Source organism: Phascolarctos cinereus, unplaced genomic scaffold (assembly GCF_003287225.1).
Source record: "Phascolarctos cinereus isolate Bilbo 61053 unplaced genomic scaffold, phaCin_HiC Scaffold_5;HRSCAF=322, whole genome shotgun sequence".
NCBI classification, from domain to species: Eukaryota; Metazoa; Chordata; class Mammalia; order Diprotodontia; family Phascolarctidae; genus Phascolarctos; species Phascolarctos cinereus.
Window position 1 is genome coordinate 163,409,236 of NW_027555958.1, and position 17,415 is coordinate 163,426,650.

At 34.1% G+C, this 17,415-nt stretch overlaps 1 protein-coding gene across 6 annotated transcripts in view; it reads left to right on the forward strand.

Annotated features, from left to right (window-relative positions):
• The window catches only part of USP45 (ubiquitin specific peptidase 45), an 88,760-nt gene that overhangs the window by 20,282 nt on the left and 51,063 nt on the right, over positions 1 to 17,415 (forward strand). For all 6 annotated transcript variants that reach the window (XR_013486972.1, XR_002326786.2, XM_020998301.2 and 3 more), the window contains 3 exons: positions 13,076 to 13,224; positions 13,869 to 13,964; positions 16,387 to 16,517. Coding sequence is in view for 4 of the 6 variants with exons in the window: in XM_020998301.2 (XP_020853960.1) it covers positions 13,076 to 13,224; positions 13,869 to 13,964; positions 16,387 to 16,517 (376 nt within the window). In the remaining 2 variants the exon portion in view is untranslated. The remainder of the gene's footprint in view (positions 1 to 13,075; positions 13,225 to 13,868; positions 13,965 to 16,386; positions 16,518 to 17,415) is intronic.

The following is a 17,415-nucleotide window of genomic DNA, read 5'->3' on the forward strand; positions in this document are numbered from 1 at the left end:
TTCCCTTTAAGCCTATATTTTTTGTGTTATGGAATATTATAGTCCAAGTTCTCTGCTCCTTTATAGTAGTGGCTGCTAAATTGTGTGTGATCCCAGAAAGCCATCCAATAGGATAAACAATATTTTTCAAGAAGAGAAAAAAATCAGCAAAACTGATGGATTCTGCAAAAGAGTCTGAAAATATGTTCAATATTTGTGAACCCAGCTCTGCAAAGGGGTGGGATAGGGATGCTTCTCATATCTCTTATTTAGAGCCATGCTTATTTTTTATAATTTTGTAAGGTATTTAGTTTTGATTGTCATATAGTTGCTCTTTTTGCATTATTGTTTGTTGGTCAGTCTTTTTTCAGTCATGTTTGACTCTGTGACCCCATTTGGAGTTTTTCTTGGCAAAAATAATGGAGTGGTTTGCCATTTCCTTCTCCAGTTCATTTTACAGATTAGGAAACTGAGGCAAACAGGGTTCATGACTTACCCTGAGTCACATAACTAGCTAAGTGTCTGAGGTTAGATTTGAACTCAGGAAGATGAGTCAGGCTGCTCTTTCAGTTTGTAGTCACTGTATATATGGTATTTTTTTGTTTCCAGTTACAATACTATGCATCAGATTATGTACATTTTCCCATGTTTCTTTGTATTTGTTGTTTCATAGCACAGTAACATTTCATTATATTCATGTGCCACAATTTATTTAGCCAGGTTAATGTCAAACACATGATTAATGTGTTCTGATACTTGTTTCTGCAGATCTTCAGCAGTTTTCTATCTTTCGACAGTCTACAGACAAAGGAGCAGATTTAATTTCTTCTTAAGTTGTTTTTCTTGAATTATTTGAGCCATTTTTGCTGAAGCTTGAAGAACAAATTCTTTTCCAATGGTGTGTGACTTTTCTTTTTTCAGTTTAAAGTTAGAAACTTCAAAATATGCTTCTAAACATTGTCATTAAGTTTAGTGCTATTTTGTAAAATACTGGATTGAGCATTGCATGGCTTTACTGTCACTGAAAAATGTGTACCAGTTTGTCTTCATGTTCTGGGACCTTTGTTATTAAAGGTCTTGGTAATCATGATGGCTTCATGTTATCATTAGCTAATAATATCTTAGGGCACATGAATCAGCATCAGCAGTAGTCTGTAAACCCATATTTCAAATCTTCTTGATAATGCCATGGGGTTTTTTTGGCCAATTTGTTGGAGCTTAGTGGGTCCTAATTTTTTCTTTGTAGTACAATTGATAAAGAATTCATACTAGGAGCAAGAGAAGTATCAGTTTGCCATTATCTTATTGTTCACTTATAATTTCATTATTATTATTATTGTTATTGTTTTTGTCATTTGTAATTCAGTTTCTTTTCAGGGATTTTCCAAAACCACTCATCCATTTTGGGAAATTTAGTTTAATTACATCTAGATAACATCTACAAATCTACTTAATTGGGCACATGTAAATTAAAATGTCATAACATGCTGCAACTGAATGAGTTCTCAACCCCTCTGAGCTGTGGAATTCCCAGTCTTTCCCAAGAAAACTTTGTATACTATACGTGATTTGAGTAAAGGCAACACAATTATAAGTCTGTATATTAAATATTAGTAAAGCTTAGTTTATTTCTTTTTTCCAAAAAAGTATAAGTAGATTTAATATATTCTCCCCTTATCCCAATGGATCATCTGATGCACCCTAGAGGATAGGCACTCACTACTTGAGAGACCACTGACATTGAGTGTGACATGCATTTGACTGGACACAACCCGTAGAACTTGTCCATAACAAGAATTCACCTACAGTATATCTTATATATCTTGTACCTTAGTGGGAGAACTCACTGCTCACAGTGGCTCATTCTTCTTTTGGATAGCCCTTGTTGTTTAAAAGTTTTTCATTGCAACAACAGAGAGAGCTAGATTGCATTTGGAAAGTTGTGCAATACTTCCAGTGACCCCAACCTACAATATTTCCTGAAACAAAATCCCATCTATTTAATACCAGTATTTTTCAGGTAATGTTACATGGCTGTGAATCATGGAATTCCACAGTCTCTTTCTTTTGTTTGAAATATCAAAGTGCATATCAATGCATGAAAACAAAATGGTAAGATTATTCTGTTCAGCAGCAAAAATTTCTGTATCTTAGCAAATTGCTTCCAAAATGACAAGATAGTGGCACTTACTTCGTATTTGGGGTGGGCATGTTAAGGTATTTGCACTTGATCTAAGTGTACACGTCACCATATTGACAATTCTTATAAGTTCATCTTTTACTTTCTCCAATATCTCATCTTTGAGTTTTACCTGATATTATTGCTAGTTTTCATTTGAATCCACAGAGAGATGGAGACACCATTTTCCTTTTGATCCTGAATATCTTAGGGGGTAATATGATGAAAAGGCTACTGATAACTTTTGAACTCAAAAAATAATGGAGAGGCATAAGGTAAACTAGGCCACAACATATTTTGAATGAAGAATTATATATATATGAAGTGAAAGAGGTAGTCTGGTAATATAGTGGGAATGAGGGATAATAATAGATGCACAGTTTGTGTTCTATGTTGGTACCTACATACTGTAATGAGCATATTGTTGACTGCCTCCCCATCCCCCATGGAATATTTATAGGAAGACGTGGAATGATGAAGGGGCATGAATGTGTTGAGATCTGAGATCTTTCCCTACTGGAAAGAGTGCCCACTTTTGCCCAGTCATGTAACCATTGAGGTAACAAAGTACAAAATGAAAAGAATCTGAATTACTAGTTTATGGTTTTGTGGAGCTTGCAGTTTGAAATGGTATAAGAACCTAAGGAGATAATTATGTGATTTCCAGGTTACATGTCCATCCTTATCTTTTTTTACTCTCCAAGATGATAACATTGTAGCCAGAGTGACCACCATTACTGTCCCAAAGATTATAGACTAATTCCTACTGCTCTACTTTTGTTAATTATTTTCTTTCTGCCTGGCATGTCCTCCTCTGTCTTGTCTTTGTAAATCCTACCAGTGAAGATTAAACTTGAGCCTTCTTTATGGATTATAACAGACTTCTGTCAGGGATAGCAGCAGGGACTATGCTGTTCTTCCTTCATAGAACTTTAGTAATAAGCCAATATTTCAATATTGGCATTTAATAACATCTTACCTTGTGTTATTTTTTAACTACTTTATGTGTATATGTCATCTTTCCATTATGATTGTAAGATTTTCAAGGGCAGGATCTGTGTCTAATACTTCTGTTACTTACATAATGCCAAGCATGTAGTAGGTACTCAATAATTACTTGCTGTAAAATTCAAGTACTCTTATTACTAAAGACATAGATATTCTTTGTAGAGTGTGAGTGATAAACATTGTTTTAACACGTTTGTATATAAAAGATAACCTTTTTGAAAACAATCTTGAAGTAGGAAGTCTTCAATGATTTCAAGTAACTTCCATTGCTATATATTTTAATATTCATCAGTGGAAAATCAAGAAATCAAAGAATTTGAGAGTTGAGTCCAACACATGGTCTAAAAAAAGTAAGAGTTCATTATAGGGGTCAGTGTTTTTTACAGCATGTATATTCTCTTAGTTTGTGTAGTTAATGACTTCTGGGAGCTCTTGTGGCCATTGTAGTGTAAAGCATCTCCAAAGTTAATTAGGCTAGACCTCAGATGACAGACATATAGTCTGTCATCTGGCCTATACTCAAAGTCTTCCTTCCTATAGGACCTGACAAATCTTGTATTCCACCAGGGTTGCCTTTGAAAACCCAAGGTCACCTCCACACTGTGGTGATGTACTATAGTAATACTTAATGGAGTATCAGCAATGTGGTGCTATAAAAATATGACTCTTTGTAATAGCAGTGTAGTGTTATAAACTTCTGAGTAGGAATGCCTAGGTTTTCTGACTCCTACTTTTACCCACTCTGTCATATCTCCCCTATTACCACCCAACATCATACCCTTTTCAGTAGTGGGAAAAAAAACTTCTCTGAATCCAAATTTCTACCACCAGGAACTCCAGTAGAGTGCAGCTTAGTAGTTTTCTTTAAAATAATTTTCTCATTCTTATAAATTTTTTTTGAAGTTCATGAATCCCATTGATTTTATTTTCAAGCTTTTCAGTCGTTTGTGGTAGTGACACAGATTCAGATTAAGAGTAATACAAAATTATGCATAAGTAGTAGATGAGTGGTATGCTCAAACTTCCATGTGAATTCCAGAAAATAAAACATTTTTAACTTCTAGGGAAGACTTTCTAGAGGCTTGTTGTTTGAGTGGGAGTTTTTCATACTGTGAGATAAAAGGGGGAAAATAAAATGTTACTGTCTTTATTTAACAGATAAGGAGACAGTACCTAGAAAAAAAATTTCCTAAGATCATGCACCAGCAAATGAATGAATTATACAAGATTACTAAACATTTAATATGTGGCAAGCATTGTGATAAGTTCTGGGGACATAAATCAAATAGAAAAATAAGATAGTCTTTGTTTCAAGAAGTTCACACTCTAATTGGGGAACAAAATAGGAATTTCGTCTTCACAGGTGAAGTTCAAATGATACATTGGTGGTTCTGATGACAAGGCTGCAAGCTTAAATTAATAGGTGTCTTTTAGTTTTAGTACTTTGGATTGGAAGCAGTAATTTTATTGGTTGAGGAAATCCCCTCTGCCAGTGCAAATTAGTGTGTGTCAGAAGAAGGACTTGAACCCAGTTTTCTGACCCTGAGGTCAGCTCTGCTGTTATGTTATGCTTCCTTTCGTCTCTTTAATACTAATTAAATCTGAATTTAAAATAGATGATAGGCAAAAACTTACATGATGATTTTGTTAGGGTTTTTTGATAGTTTTTTCTAAATTGCAATGTTGCTAAATTTCTTTTTTTTTTACTCTAATTTATGGAATAAAAATCATTTCTATAACAGTACAATAAAAAAGATGATTGTACATGAAACTTCAAATCTACTAGGCACAACTTGCTGTTCCTTTCAAATACACAACAGAATTATCATGTAAATTTTCCCCCTTCCCTCACCCTGGAGATGGCTACCATTAGATATAAATATGTATGTGTGTGATCAGATATAAATTAGATATAAATTTGTATGTGTGTAAAATTATCCTATACATCTATTTATCAGTTCTTTCTCTGGATGCTGACAGTGCCTTCTTCATATGTCTTTTATAATTAATTTTGGTATGTTAAATTTCTTTTTACAAATATATTGGTCATAAGAGAAGAAAACATAATGACAACTTGAATTATTCCTTAGTAATTCCTAGCAATATTTAATATTTAATACTGGCTTTTCACTATTTAAAAAAAATAAACCCTTAGGGTTTTTTGGTTTTGTTTTTGTTTTTGGCTTCAGAATTAGCCTCAGAATAAATGGAGTACTAGTTATTACTTATTAGTTATTACTAGTCAGTTTTTATGATGAAAAAATGTTACTTGTGTGTCTTCCAGTATTAATGATAGTAGCCCTCAAAAATGCATAATAAAGTTTATAGGCATGTATCTGTTATCACCCTTTGTGTTAAATTGCATACTTTCAAAACAAGTATTTTAAGGCATGATGGTTGATAAAATTAGTGGATTTTTAGAAAAAGCAAAAATGAAGTGTTTGTTATTTGGTGCTAGTGTGATAGGAGAGCGTGGCAACAAGGTCCCTGCTTCTTACTCAGTTTCTCATAAAGACTCAATTTCTCTTAGGCTGAAAATATGTACAAATTACATTAGTACTACATGACTGATTTAGGTAATTGCATTAAGCAATTGAGATGAGCCCCGATGCTGGGTTCCCAAAAGAATGCTTGCAGCTGTGTGGATTTCACATCTGATCCTAGAATTTGTTGTACCCAGCATTATCTTTTAAAGAAAAAAAATCTAACTAGGGAGATATGTGGAATGTACACAAAAAATAAAATTCTTTCTTGGGAAAAGTCACTTGGAAATTTCTATGAAAAGAAAGATGAGAAAATAATGTTTATATTATACTCAAATCATATTCTTATCAGGGTGACATTCAAATGTCATTTTGGCTCCTCTGTGAGCATCTCATGAACTTTATGCTAGGGAATTGGGGTGAGGTAATCATGTTTTCATATCATGTTATTTTCTAGTAAGTAAATAGGTACTAACTTTACTTTTTGGCTCTTGCATTTTTAAAAATGCAAATAAACCTTTAACTATAACAAGATGATCTGAAGTTTGCTATCTTGAATTTAAATATAATTTAGAGAAACTCATTTGTTTACTACACTAGTGTCCTAGAGGGGTACCTTATTGTTGACAATTTTTGTTTAGATAAAATGAATTTTAGACATGCTCTGTATTTCTGTATTTAGAAGAAACTGAGTGAGCCTGTTTTGTGCAAAATGAGATCATAAATTTAAAGCTATAAGACATTCCGAAAGTTAGCTGGCCAACCCCCTTCTTTGAAGAGGAAGAAATTGAAGTCCACAGAGGTAAGGAGATTTGCATAAGGTCACTGATGGAAGAATCAGCAGGGCCGATATTTGAAACTTGGCCTTCTCACTACAAATCCACTGTTCCTTCCATTGCATCATCCTGTTTCTTACTGTTTACTCATTCTAAAGTGATTTCTGGGCAATTAAGTGTATGTGTGTGTGGGCAAAGGGAATTTGCCCTACCTTTAAAATGATAAAGAGCTGTTGTTAATTGAATGTGGTGACATCATGTAAAGTGTGATAGATTGCTTTGTGAATAGCCTTAGCTAAACTAAGCCAGAGACACAGTGGTTCAGAAAATAATTCCAGGTGCTATTCAGGTACTTGAGACAGTTTGATACCCTTATAGTACTGAGATTTTTACAATGTATATAGTAAAAGCATTTTACAGTGGTCTGACCTTCATCTGACTAAACTTTTTTAGTCCTAATTAGTTCAAAGTCCAGTGTCTATATACTTTTTTTTTTAGCCTGGAAGATAAAACTGTGGGTTTAAAGGTTAACTACAGAAATACTATACGCTGAAAAAGTAAAAGTCAAGAAATTATGTATACCTATATCATTTTCCTAATTACAGATATAATAGTTGATATTGGCATTTTATATAGCATTTCACATGCATTTTCCATAAATATAAAAATTTATATTAAAAAAAAATTTGAAAAAATAAATTCTTGCTGATTTGATAGTACTTTTTTTTAGGGTTCAGGCGACTTAAATATATCATCTATAAAATGAGGAGCTTAAACTAGATAACCTCAGAAGTCCCTTCCACCTACAGACCTGTAATGCTGTCTACCACTTCTTAACTGTAGTTAAGAATCTTAAAATTTTGAGAAGTATTTTTAGAAGAGTATTTTGAGGGGATGCCTGTCAACTGGGGAGTGGCTAAACAAGTTGTGGTATATGGTTGTGATGGAATACTACTATGCTGTAAGAGATGATGAACTGGTTGATTTTAGAAAAATGTGGAAAAGACTTGAATGAAATCCTTTGACACCATTCCTATTTTTGGTTTGAAATACAAAAGCCCAAAATATATGTCTTTTTTTTATAGATATAGCTGTCTCTATAAAGATATAAATATACATATATATACATCATACACAAATAAAATGAGAAATAAGTATTTATGTTACTTATATTCTTGAATAGTACTAAGATAATATACTTACATTCAGTTTAATTATAGGATTGTAAAAATTTATCAATCTTCAAAATACTCTTAAAAAGTTTTTTTATTTGTTTTGAATTTAAATCAACAAAAAATATTTCCATGTACAAAGAACAGCATAAAAAGAAAATTCAATATAAAACCATGAATTTCCATTTCACGCTGTTGACTTTTTTGGGAAAAACTATATAAATACATACTATACATTGTTTTTCAAAGTTACTCTGCTTTTCTGTGCTTCCTTCTAAGTTTTCTTTTGTTCTCTGCTGTGTACTTTTTATTTTTTTACTCCCTCTCTCCCCCCCCCACCCTACAGAAGGCTATGCTTGGACGCAAATATGTATATTCATGTGTGTCTACATATGTGTGTGTGTGTATGTGTGTGTGTGTATATATGTATGTATGTGTGTATATATATATATATATATATATATATATATATATATATATATATATGTAAAATCATACTATACATACTTCTGTTTATCCATTCATTCTCTGGATGTGGATAGCCTCTTCCTTCATAGGTCCTTTGTAGTTGATTTGAGTATTTATGATACTTACAATTACTTAAGTCATTCAGAGTTGTTCTTAGAACAATACTGGTGTTAACTATGTACCACATTCTTTTGGTTCTGCTCATTTCACTCTTTCATTATTTCATTCAAGTCTTTTCCATGTTTTTCTAAAATCAACCACAATGTTCCATTTTAAGAGGTATAGTAAAGATATTAGATAAAGCCCAAAATATATGTCCATATTTTTATAGATATATAGATATAGCTGTCTCTATAAAGATATTTTGAAGATTGATAAATTTTTACAATCCTATTATCATTTACAATAAAAAGTAACCACTAACCATTCTCATTAAAGCAAACCATAACTTTTTTATTGTAAAAAATCTAATATCATAACTATACCTTTTAAAATGGAAGATTATTTAATTCTTCAATTTAAATAGTCACAGCAACAATTTTTCCATTTCTGGCATTTTTCAAGCTATCAGCAGTGTAATTTAAAAGAAATTACTGTCCTGCTCAACCATACTCAGTTTTTATCTTTAGTTTCTTTGCACCATTGCTATTTTACAATAATAAAGTTACGGTTTGCTTCAATGAGAACTAGGGTTAGGGTTAGGGTTACTTTTTATTGTAAATGATAATGACATTATAAGTAATTGTGTTTTTTATTAAACAAAACCTGCTTTAAAGCTGCCTCAGCTATGTTCTGATAAACTGATAATTTTTATGCCAAAATCATAAAAATTGATATGTATCTAAATATTGCATAAAGTGGTATAGAGACTGGTTGAATAGCTTTTCAGATGTTCAAACAGCATAGTTGGTTTCTACCCAGGAGACTTTTAAGACTCAACATTATCCATTTGAAGGCTTGTAGTTCTATACTCTCTGTTATATATTAGTTGCTATTGCTTCAGTTGTAAAACATAAGCCTTAGAGTGTGAATAGTATGATGCTGTGTAATATAATTTATTTGAAAAATTTGGCAAATACTTGTAGATTTCTTAAGTGAAGTCATTTTTGTAGGTACTCGAGCAGTTTTATTTTGAAAATATAAAGCTACTAAGAATCCTTTTTAAAATATGTCACTTATAAAAATATAATTCATTCACAAAAAAAAAGCTTTACAGTGTGTGGTATGTGATATCAAATAAAAAATAAAATTTCAAATCTTACAGCTTAATTGGGCTTGTATATTTTCTCATCCTAAATATGAAATTAAGCAAATAGATTCTTGTTACTTGTGTGAAGCTCCTACTTAACCATAAAATAAAATGCTCTTATTGAGTTTGCCCTGAAGATAAGGTCCACTGTGGCAGTGCTGTCCATATATGGTGGCTATGCATGGAGAGCCAGGTGGTGCTGCAAAGCATTGAACAGTGAAGCGTGCACTTATCTAGGTTTGACATTTGTCATCCCATACTGCTAAAGGGAAAGGAAAAATCTGCTTTTCCATATGTTTATGCTTTTTTTTTGCCTGCAGTTTTGTCCAGATGGTCTGGTGAACATTGTTTATGTTAAGATGTTATCCCAGATGTTTTTGAACACTCATATGTACACAAGTATAGTACACTAATCCACAAATTATTTGCATATTTTAACTTTAAAGATTTTTTTTGTGGATGACATGGAAAGTTGACAGAACTTTCTTCTTGAAAAGTTCCTAAAGTGAATAATAGCATATCCCCACTACCACTCAGCTACTTTATTGCTGTCAATTTAAAATTATGTATTTGGTGATATTTAAATTGTTAGGTTGTGGTAGTACAGTATAAAAATATCAGCTAAGGGACATAATTGCAAATAACTTTGTGCTTATGAAAAGTTTATTTTTATTATCAATATGCAGATTAAAGTATTTGATCTTTACTTGGAAAATATGCTGTTCAGGTGTTTTGTGTTTTTAGTTATTTCCACATGTGTCAGTAGAGAAAGTTTTTTTAAGTGTCAAAACGTATAGACAACTTCTTAATCAGTACATTTTGTTTCAGTTTCTGTATTAGGAAATACATATTATTCGGCAACAGTTCATTCAGTGAGGTATTAAAAACGTGAGAGATAGGAAAGCATACTTCTAACTGCTAGCAGTTAGATAAAACTAAGCATAATGTCATAAAAATTAAACCACGAAACACTTATTGGACAGACACTTGTAACAAATGCTAGCCACCTACCAAAGCAGAAAAAAAAATTTTCTGTGCAAAGGCTGTGAGAGAAAAAAATCTAACTTTGTATAAGATGAATGGGTTGGGCTAGATGACTACTGGTGTCTTCCAACACTTTCAGACCTCAAATTATTTTTATGAAGCAGTAATATCATTATTTGGTACTATTTTAAAGCAGAAAAAGAGATCAGTGAAACAGATTAGACAAGAAAGGTTCTACTATATGCCAAGCACTGTGCTAAGTTCTGTGGATACAGAAAGAGAAAAATGACAATCTCTGCTGTCCAGGTGCTTACAGTCTAACTGGAGAAACAACAAAGCAATATATAAAAACAAGCTGTATACAGGGTAAATAGGAAATAATTAAGAGAAGGCAGTCATTAGAATTCTGAGAGAAGAATTAAGGAAAGGCTTTTCTCTCTCTCTCTCTTTTTTTTTTTTTGGTTAGGCAATTGGGGTTAAGTGACTTGCCCAGGGTCACACAGCTAGTAAGTGTCAACTGTTTGGTCTGAGGCTGGATTTGAACTTGGGGCCTCCTGGCTTGAGGGCCGGTGCTCTATCCACAGTGCCACCTAGAAGCCCCGAAAGGCTTCTGTGGAAGATGGAATTTTAGTTGAAACTTAAATCTGGGAAGCCAGTAGGCAGACATGGGGAGGGAGAACATTCCAGGCCTGGATGATGGCCAGACAAAATGCCTGGATCAGAGAGACATGGAGTGTTTTATTCATGAAACAGCAAGGCAGCCCATGCTGCTGGATTAAAGGATACATGGCAAGGAGTAAGGCATAAGAAGACTGGATAGATAGGAAGGGGCTAGATTATGAAGGGCTTTGAATGCGAAACAGGATTTTGTCATTGATCATGGAGGTGATAGGGAACCAATGGAATTTCTTGACAAGGGGGGTGATGTGATGGGATCTGCATTTTAGGAAAATCACTTTAGGAAAATCTAAATGGAGGATGGATTAGTGTGGGGAGAGACTTGAAGCAGACAAATCCAACTAGCTGGCTATTGGCAGTAGCCAGGCATGAGGTGATGAGGAAAGTCTGTACCACAGTGGGCAGTGTCAGAGGAGAGAAGGGGTATGTTCAAAAGATGTTGCAAAGGTAAATTTAACGGACTTTGGCAACAGATTGGATATAGAGGGTGAGAGATAGTGAGGAGAGGAGAGTGACTTCTGGGTTGCTAACCTGTGGAACTGGAAGGATGGTGTTGCCCTTGACAGTAATAGAGAAGATAGAGAGGAAAGGGTTTAGGGAAAAAGATAATGAGTTCCATTTTGGACGTGTTGATTTTAAGGTGTCTATTGGATATCAAGTTCGTGATGTCTAAAGGCAGTTGGAAATGTGAGACTGGAGGTCAGCAGAAAAATTGGGGCAAGATAGGTAGATTTGAGGCTTATTGGAGTAGAGATGGTAATTAAATCAGTAGGAGCTAATGAGATCATCAAGTGAAGTACTATTGAGGGAGAAGAGAAGAGGGCCCAGAACAGAACCCTATGGGACACCTATGTTTGGTGGTCTGGAGGATTTGGAGGAAATACAGCAAAGGAGACAGAGAAGGAGTGGTTGGATAGGTAGAAGAACCAATAGAGTGATGTCTCAAAAACCTAGAGAGAAGAGAGGATTGAGAGAGAGTGATCAATAATATCTAAGGCTGCAGAGAGGTCAAAGATAATAAGGATTGAGAAAAAGCCATTGGATTTGGCAACTAAGAGATCATTGGTAAGTTTGGAGAGACCAATTCCATTGGAATGATGAAGTTGGAAGCCAGGTTGTAAGGGTTCAGAAGAGAGTGAGAGGAGAGAAAGCAGAGAGGAAATAGTAGCAGAAGGCATATAAGTAATATGAGATGGTTTGGAAGAAGGAGCTCACAGCAAATTGCCTCAGATTTCAAGAAACTTGTTTATAATTTTTCAAACAATTGGACTTTTTCTGTGTTCTTGGTCTTGGCCAATTTGGAAATGTGTTTTTGGAATCACAAGCTGTCTTTCAACAAAATGGCCATTACAATAAAATTTACATTCCCCTTTTGGGGAATAGCTAGACTAATTATGGTATGTGGATATGATTGAATATTATTGTGCCATAAGAAAGCACAAAATGGACCCTTCAGAGGGAACTGGGTAGATCTCTGTGAGCTGATACATAAGTGAGCAGAACTAGGAAAATAACTTAAATATTGACAACATAGAAAAAAAGCAACTTTCAAAGACTTTACATCTTTGATCCTTGCATGGATCTACCCGAGTCCACACATTTGCATTTATGCAAAATGACATGCATTTTTAGACATGGCCAATGTGGGAATTTGTTTTGTTGGACTATGTATATTAAGGGGGTGGTGGTGTTCTTTTTCTTTTTTAAAAATTTTCATTGCGGGGGGCAGTGAGGGAAGAGAGAATAAATACTTATAAAAATACAGTTTTAAAAAATAGTAAGTTTAATTCTAGATATTGCAGAAGGATAGATAGGAAAAAAGTGTACCAGTCAACCAGTGAATCAGAAAGCATTAAGCTAATCAAATTAACAATCGTTAAGTGCCAGGCACTGTGCTAAAGTACCATATAGTTTTACCCTTGTTATGTACAGTCTTATGTAGTTTCCTTCATGTGAGTTTATTTTTTCATAGATTTATCACCATGCCCCAAAACAGATTTATTTAGCTTCCTTTTCATGAGCTCCATATTCAAGTTAATAATTTTCTAATTTGATTACACACATCTTAAATAATTTGTGGGGTTTGTTTATACTTGTAGGTTCATTTTCCAAAGTAATAAGGCTTTGTGAAGAAAAATGTGAAACAGGTGAAATATGGAAAGGAAAATGCCAAAACAGCAGTTTACCAGCTTCTGTGAAAGGAATTAATAACTTGGGGAACACTTGTTTTTTTAATGCTGTCATGCAGGTAAGATACAAACATTAAGAATTATAATTTTTTAATTTGATTTTAAATACTTTAGAATTGTTTTAATTCTTGATTGCCTTTGGGAAATGGTCTATTCATGAAATGGGAAAGGAAAAGTAACTAAGCCTAACCATTAGCCACAACAAAATTAATATTTATCATAAATGTATGTTAACAGGTACAAGCGTTTCACATAAGAGTAGCCATGACTACTGCCATTTTAAACTTTTGAAGCATGTCAATTCTATTTTTAGTTCCATCTTAATAGAGCCTTTCTTGAATAAATGAATTTTGTTGTTAGTATGGTAATGACATGTTACTTCAATGTTCTTTGCTCAGATATATCCCGAGAGAAAATTTTTTACGTGAAGAACATTATATAAATTGCCATAGACATAAAGATGTAATAGAATCCTTGAAATTTTTTTTTCCACATGGGGTTTTTTAATGCACTGAATATTTAAATGTGGAAAAATGTTATTGGAGTTTTGTTACTTTTTCTGGTTATTGCTAAAATAATACTTTTTGTTCAGCCAGTTACCTAGGCAGTAGTTCTCAGTCAAAATTAAAAATGAAGAAATCATGTTCTATAAGTTAGTGACATGTTTGTTAAGGAAGAAGGCTTTAATTCTGTTTTCTTTTAGAACTTGGCACAGACTCACATGCTCAATGAACTGATGTATGAGGTCAAGGAAAAGGGGACAAAGTTAAAAATTTTTCATACTTCAGACCCTCAGTTGGTAAGTAAATGCATCTGTATAAATTGTAATTGTGCAAGAATGAGCCACCTTCAAAATTCCATACCTGGGATAGGAGACAATGGCTATACATTGTTTTAAATTAAAAAAACAAATCAGTTTGAGCTTAAAACACATTTTTTGTTGTTGGAAAAAAAGATTTTTGTAAAACAAACAAAATACAAAGTTTTGTGAAAGCATGTCCAATTTGGGATGTTAAAACTCAAACGTATGAAATTAGAAAATAACATCTTATGTATGGGTAACATACGTGTGTGTGTGTGTGTGTGTGTACGTACACACATGTAAATAGTACGACATTCTTTTAAACAAAACATTGCATAACTTACAAATGAGTGTTGTTCTTGACAGTATCATCACCTTGGAAAAGCAGTGCATCTCTTTTAATGTAATATATACACAGTTTGGCCTTGGCCTTACATGATATCCTGTCTAAGATCCTATTCTTAGTTTTGAAAAGAAATGTTTCTTTCTCTGTACAATTCTACTCCCCTCCATTTTCCCTTCCTCCACAACCTCTCTAAGTATAGTGCTTTTTAATGTTAGGCTAATCCTTTTCTAGGCTTTTCTGACACCAGATAAGCACAACATCTCAGGTTAATGTCACCTAGGACACTATGATAAATACTTGAAAATTTACTTTTTCTTTGCAAATAAAAGTAATTTTCAAAAATTGTACAGTAAATCTAGATGTGAATATATGTGTGATTCAGCAATGGATTGCTCTTTCCATGCCCTACTGTTTGAGCTGTAGGAGATTCAGAGCAAATTACTAGCTGTGTGACCCTAGGCAAATCACTTAATCCTGTTTGCCTCAGTTTCCTTATCTGTAAAATGAGGTGGAGAAGGAAATGGAAAACCACTCCAGTATCTTTGCCAAGAAAATCCCAAATGGGGTCATGAAGAGTCAGGCATAACTGAAATGACTGAACAACAACAAAAAACCTGTTATCACTGTTCTTTGAAATGAAGTTTATATTCCACTATTTTACTTCTGTGGAAGTATAGTCTCTCTCTTCCCCCTAACTCCCCAGTCTTGCCTTCCATTTAAATAACCCTTATTGAAAGTGGCATGCTTAATTTTGCTTTCAAATTTATGGGTTAAGGGGTTTTCCTCCATGGACTTCTGAAGTTTTTATATGTATAGAGGAATGAGCTATGACCTATATATTAGAATTTGTTTTTAAGAATCGTAGAAGTTGGGGCAGCTAGGTGGCACAGTGGATAGAGCACCGGCCCTGGATTCAGGAGGACCTGAGTTCAAATCCGGCCTCAGACACATAACACTTATTAGCTGTGTGACCCTGGGCAAGTCACTTAACCCCATTTGCCTAGACCAAAAATAAATCATAGAAGTAAGGGCAGCTAGGTGGCACAGTGGACAGATAGAGCAGTGGCCCTGAAGTTAGGAGGACCTGAGTTCAAATCCGGCCTCAGACACATAACACTTATTAGCTGTGTGACCCTGGGCAAGTCACTTAACCCCATTTGCCTAGACCAAAAATAAATCATAGAAGTAAGGGCAGCTAGGTGGCACAGTGGACAGATAGAGCAGTGGCCCTGAAGTTAGGAGGACCTGAGTTCAAATTCGGCCTCAGACCAAACACTTTAGCTGTGTGACCCTGGGCAAGTTACTTAACCCCAATGGCCTTTAAAAAAAATAGTCTTAGAAGTAGCTGTCAATTTATATTGTTATCACTCAGGCAGAAAGCCTTTTTGATATATAAGAACTATAAAGAAGCATAACTTGCCCTTTCTGATATTACCCTAGCAGTAGATTTTTTGATACTTAACTGTACATTGATAATGCTATTAGTAATCATAATTGCCTGAAGCCATGTGGTTACATTTTAAAAGTCACGTTAACAAATTGCACCAATTTTTTTTCTTGCTTTCCCCTTCCTATCTACTCCACACTTTAATACCCCAAATGATACCTGGCTTTGGAACAAGTTCAGCCTATACTAGAAGAAATTAGCTGAGGTCAGTTGTTTTTCAGTTGTGTCCAACTCTTCGTGACTCCATTTGGGGTTTTCTTGGAAAAGATACTGGAGTGTTTTGCTGTTTCCTTTTCCATCTCATTTTACAGATGAGGAAATTGAGGCAAACAGGGTCAAGTGACTTGCCGAGTCACACAGCTAGTAGTAAGTGTGTGAGGCCAGATTTGAACTCAGGAAGATGAATCTTTCTGATTCACGCCTGGCATTCTATGCACTCTGCCACCTTGCTGAGAAAATTTATTCATCAATAAATATGGTGTTCCAAAAGTCTTAGTACAGTTTTACAAATGTGTGGTTTAAGTTAAACCAAACAGCTTAAACAAAACAGTGTAACTTTGTTTTTTTTAGTATGTTCGTTATTAAATATTTGTATTACTGATAGAAAATTAAATTTCTTATTACAGGATCCACTAGTGGTGAACCTGTCAAGTCCTGGAACTCTGACTTCTGCTATGTTTCTGTTCCTTCACAGCATGAAGGAACCTGGAAAAGGACCACTTTCTCCTAAAATTCTCTTTAACCAGCTTTGTCAGAAGTAGGTACAATTACCTTTAAAATAAATATTTGTCTGGTTCCAAAAAGAAATGCTCTCAAGAGAGCACTCAAGTTATTTAATTCGAGTGACTCCTTCATACAGTAATGGTGCTGTTAATACATAGTGTGTTCAGGGCTTTAAAGTTATGGAATCATAGCATTTTAGAGCTAGAAGGGACCATAAATATAATCTAATTTGGCTCCTTCATATTATAGATAAGGAAACTGAGACACAAAGGAATACATTAAAATAACTCCTATGACTTTAAGAATACAAATCACTTACAGTACCCTGTTTGAACTTTCCTAGTAATCATTTCGCTTTTTAGAATAGAAATGATTAAAACATGAAATTGGATTAATTACATAAATACACAAAAATTTTAAAATTTTAGACCCAAACTAATTTTGGTATGAAGTTATATTTAATTTATTACAAATCAAGTTAATTTGACACTTTTAAATGGATTTGGATTTTTTGGATTTTGTCAGTCTTATTCTTTTTGACATATCTGGCCCCTTTTGACATTGTTGATCGTCTTCTTCTCCTTTATACTGTCTCTTCTCTAGATTTTTATTAGCCTGCTCTCTTCTGTCTCTTCTCTTACCTGACTGACCAATCCTCTGTTTCCTATATTGGATCTCACTCCAGGTTACATCTGCTCTTAAGTGGGTATCTTCCAATGCTCTGACCTGGTCACTCTTCTCCCTCTATATGTGCTTTCTTACTTGGTGACCTTATCAAATTCCCATGGGTTTAATTATCATTTCTATGCAAATGATTCCCAGTTCTATATCCAGTCTTAACCTTCCTGAGTTTCAGTCTTATATCACCACTGATCCTTTGGAAATCAAACTGGATCGCCAATAAAGGTTTCAAACTCAACAGATCAAAAACC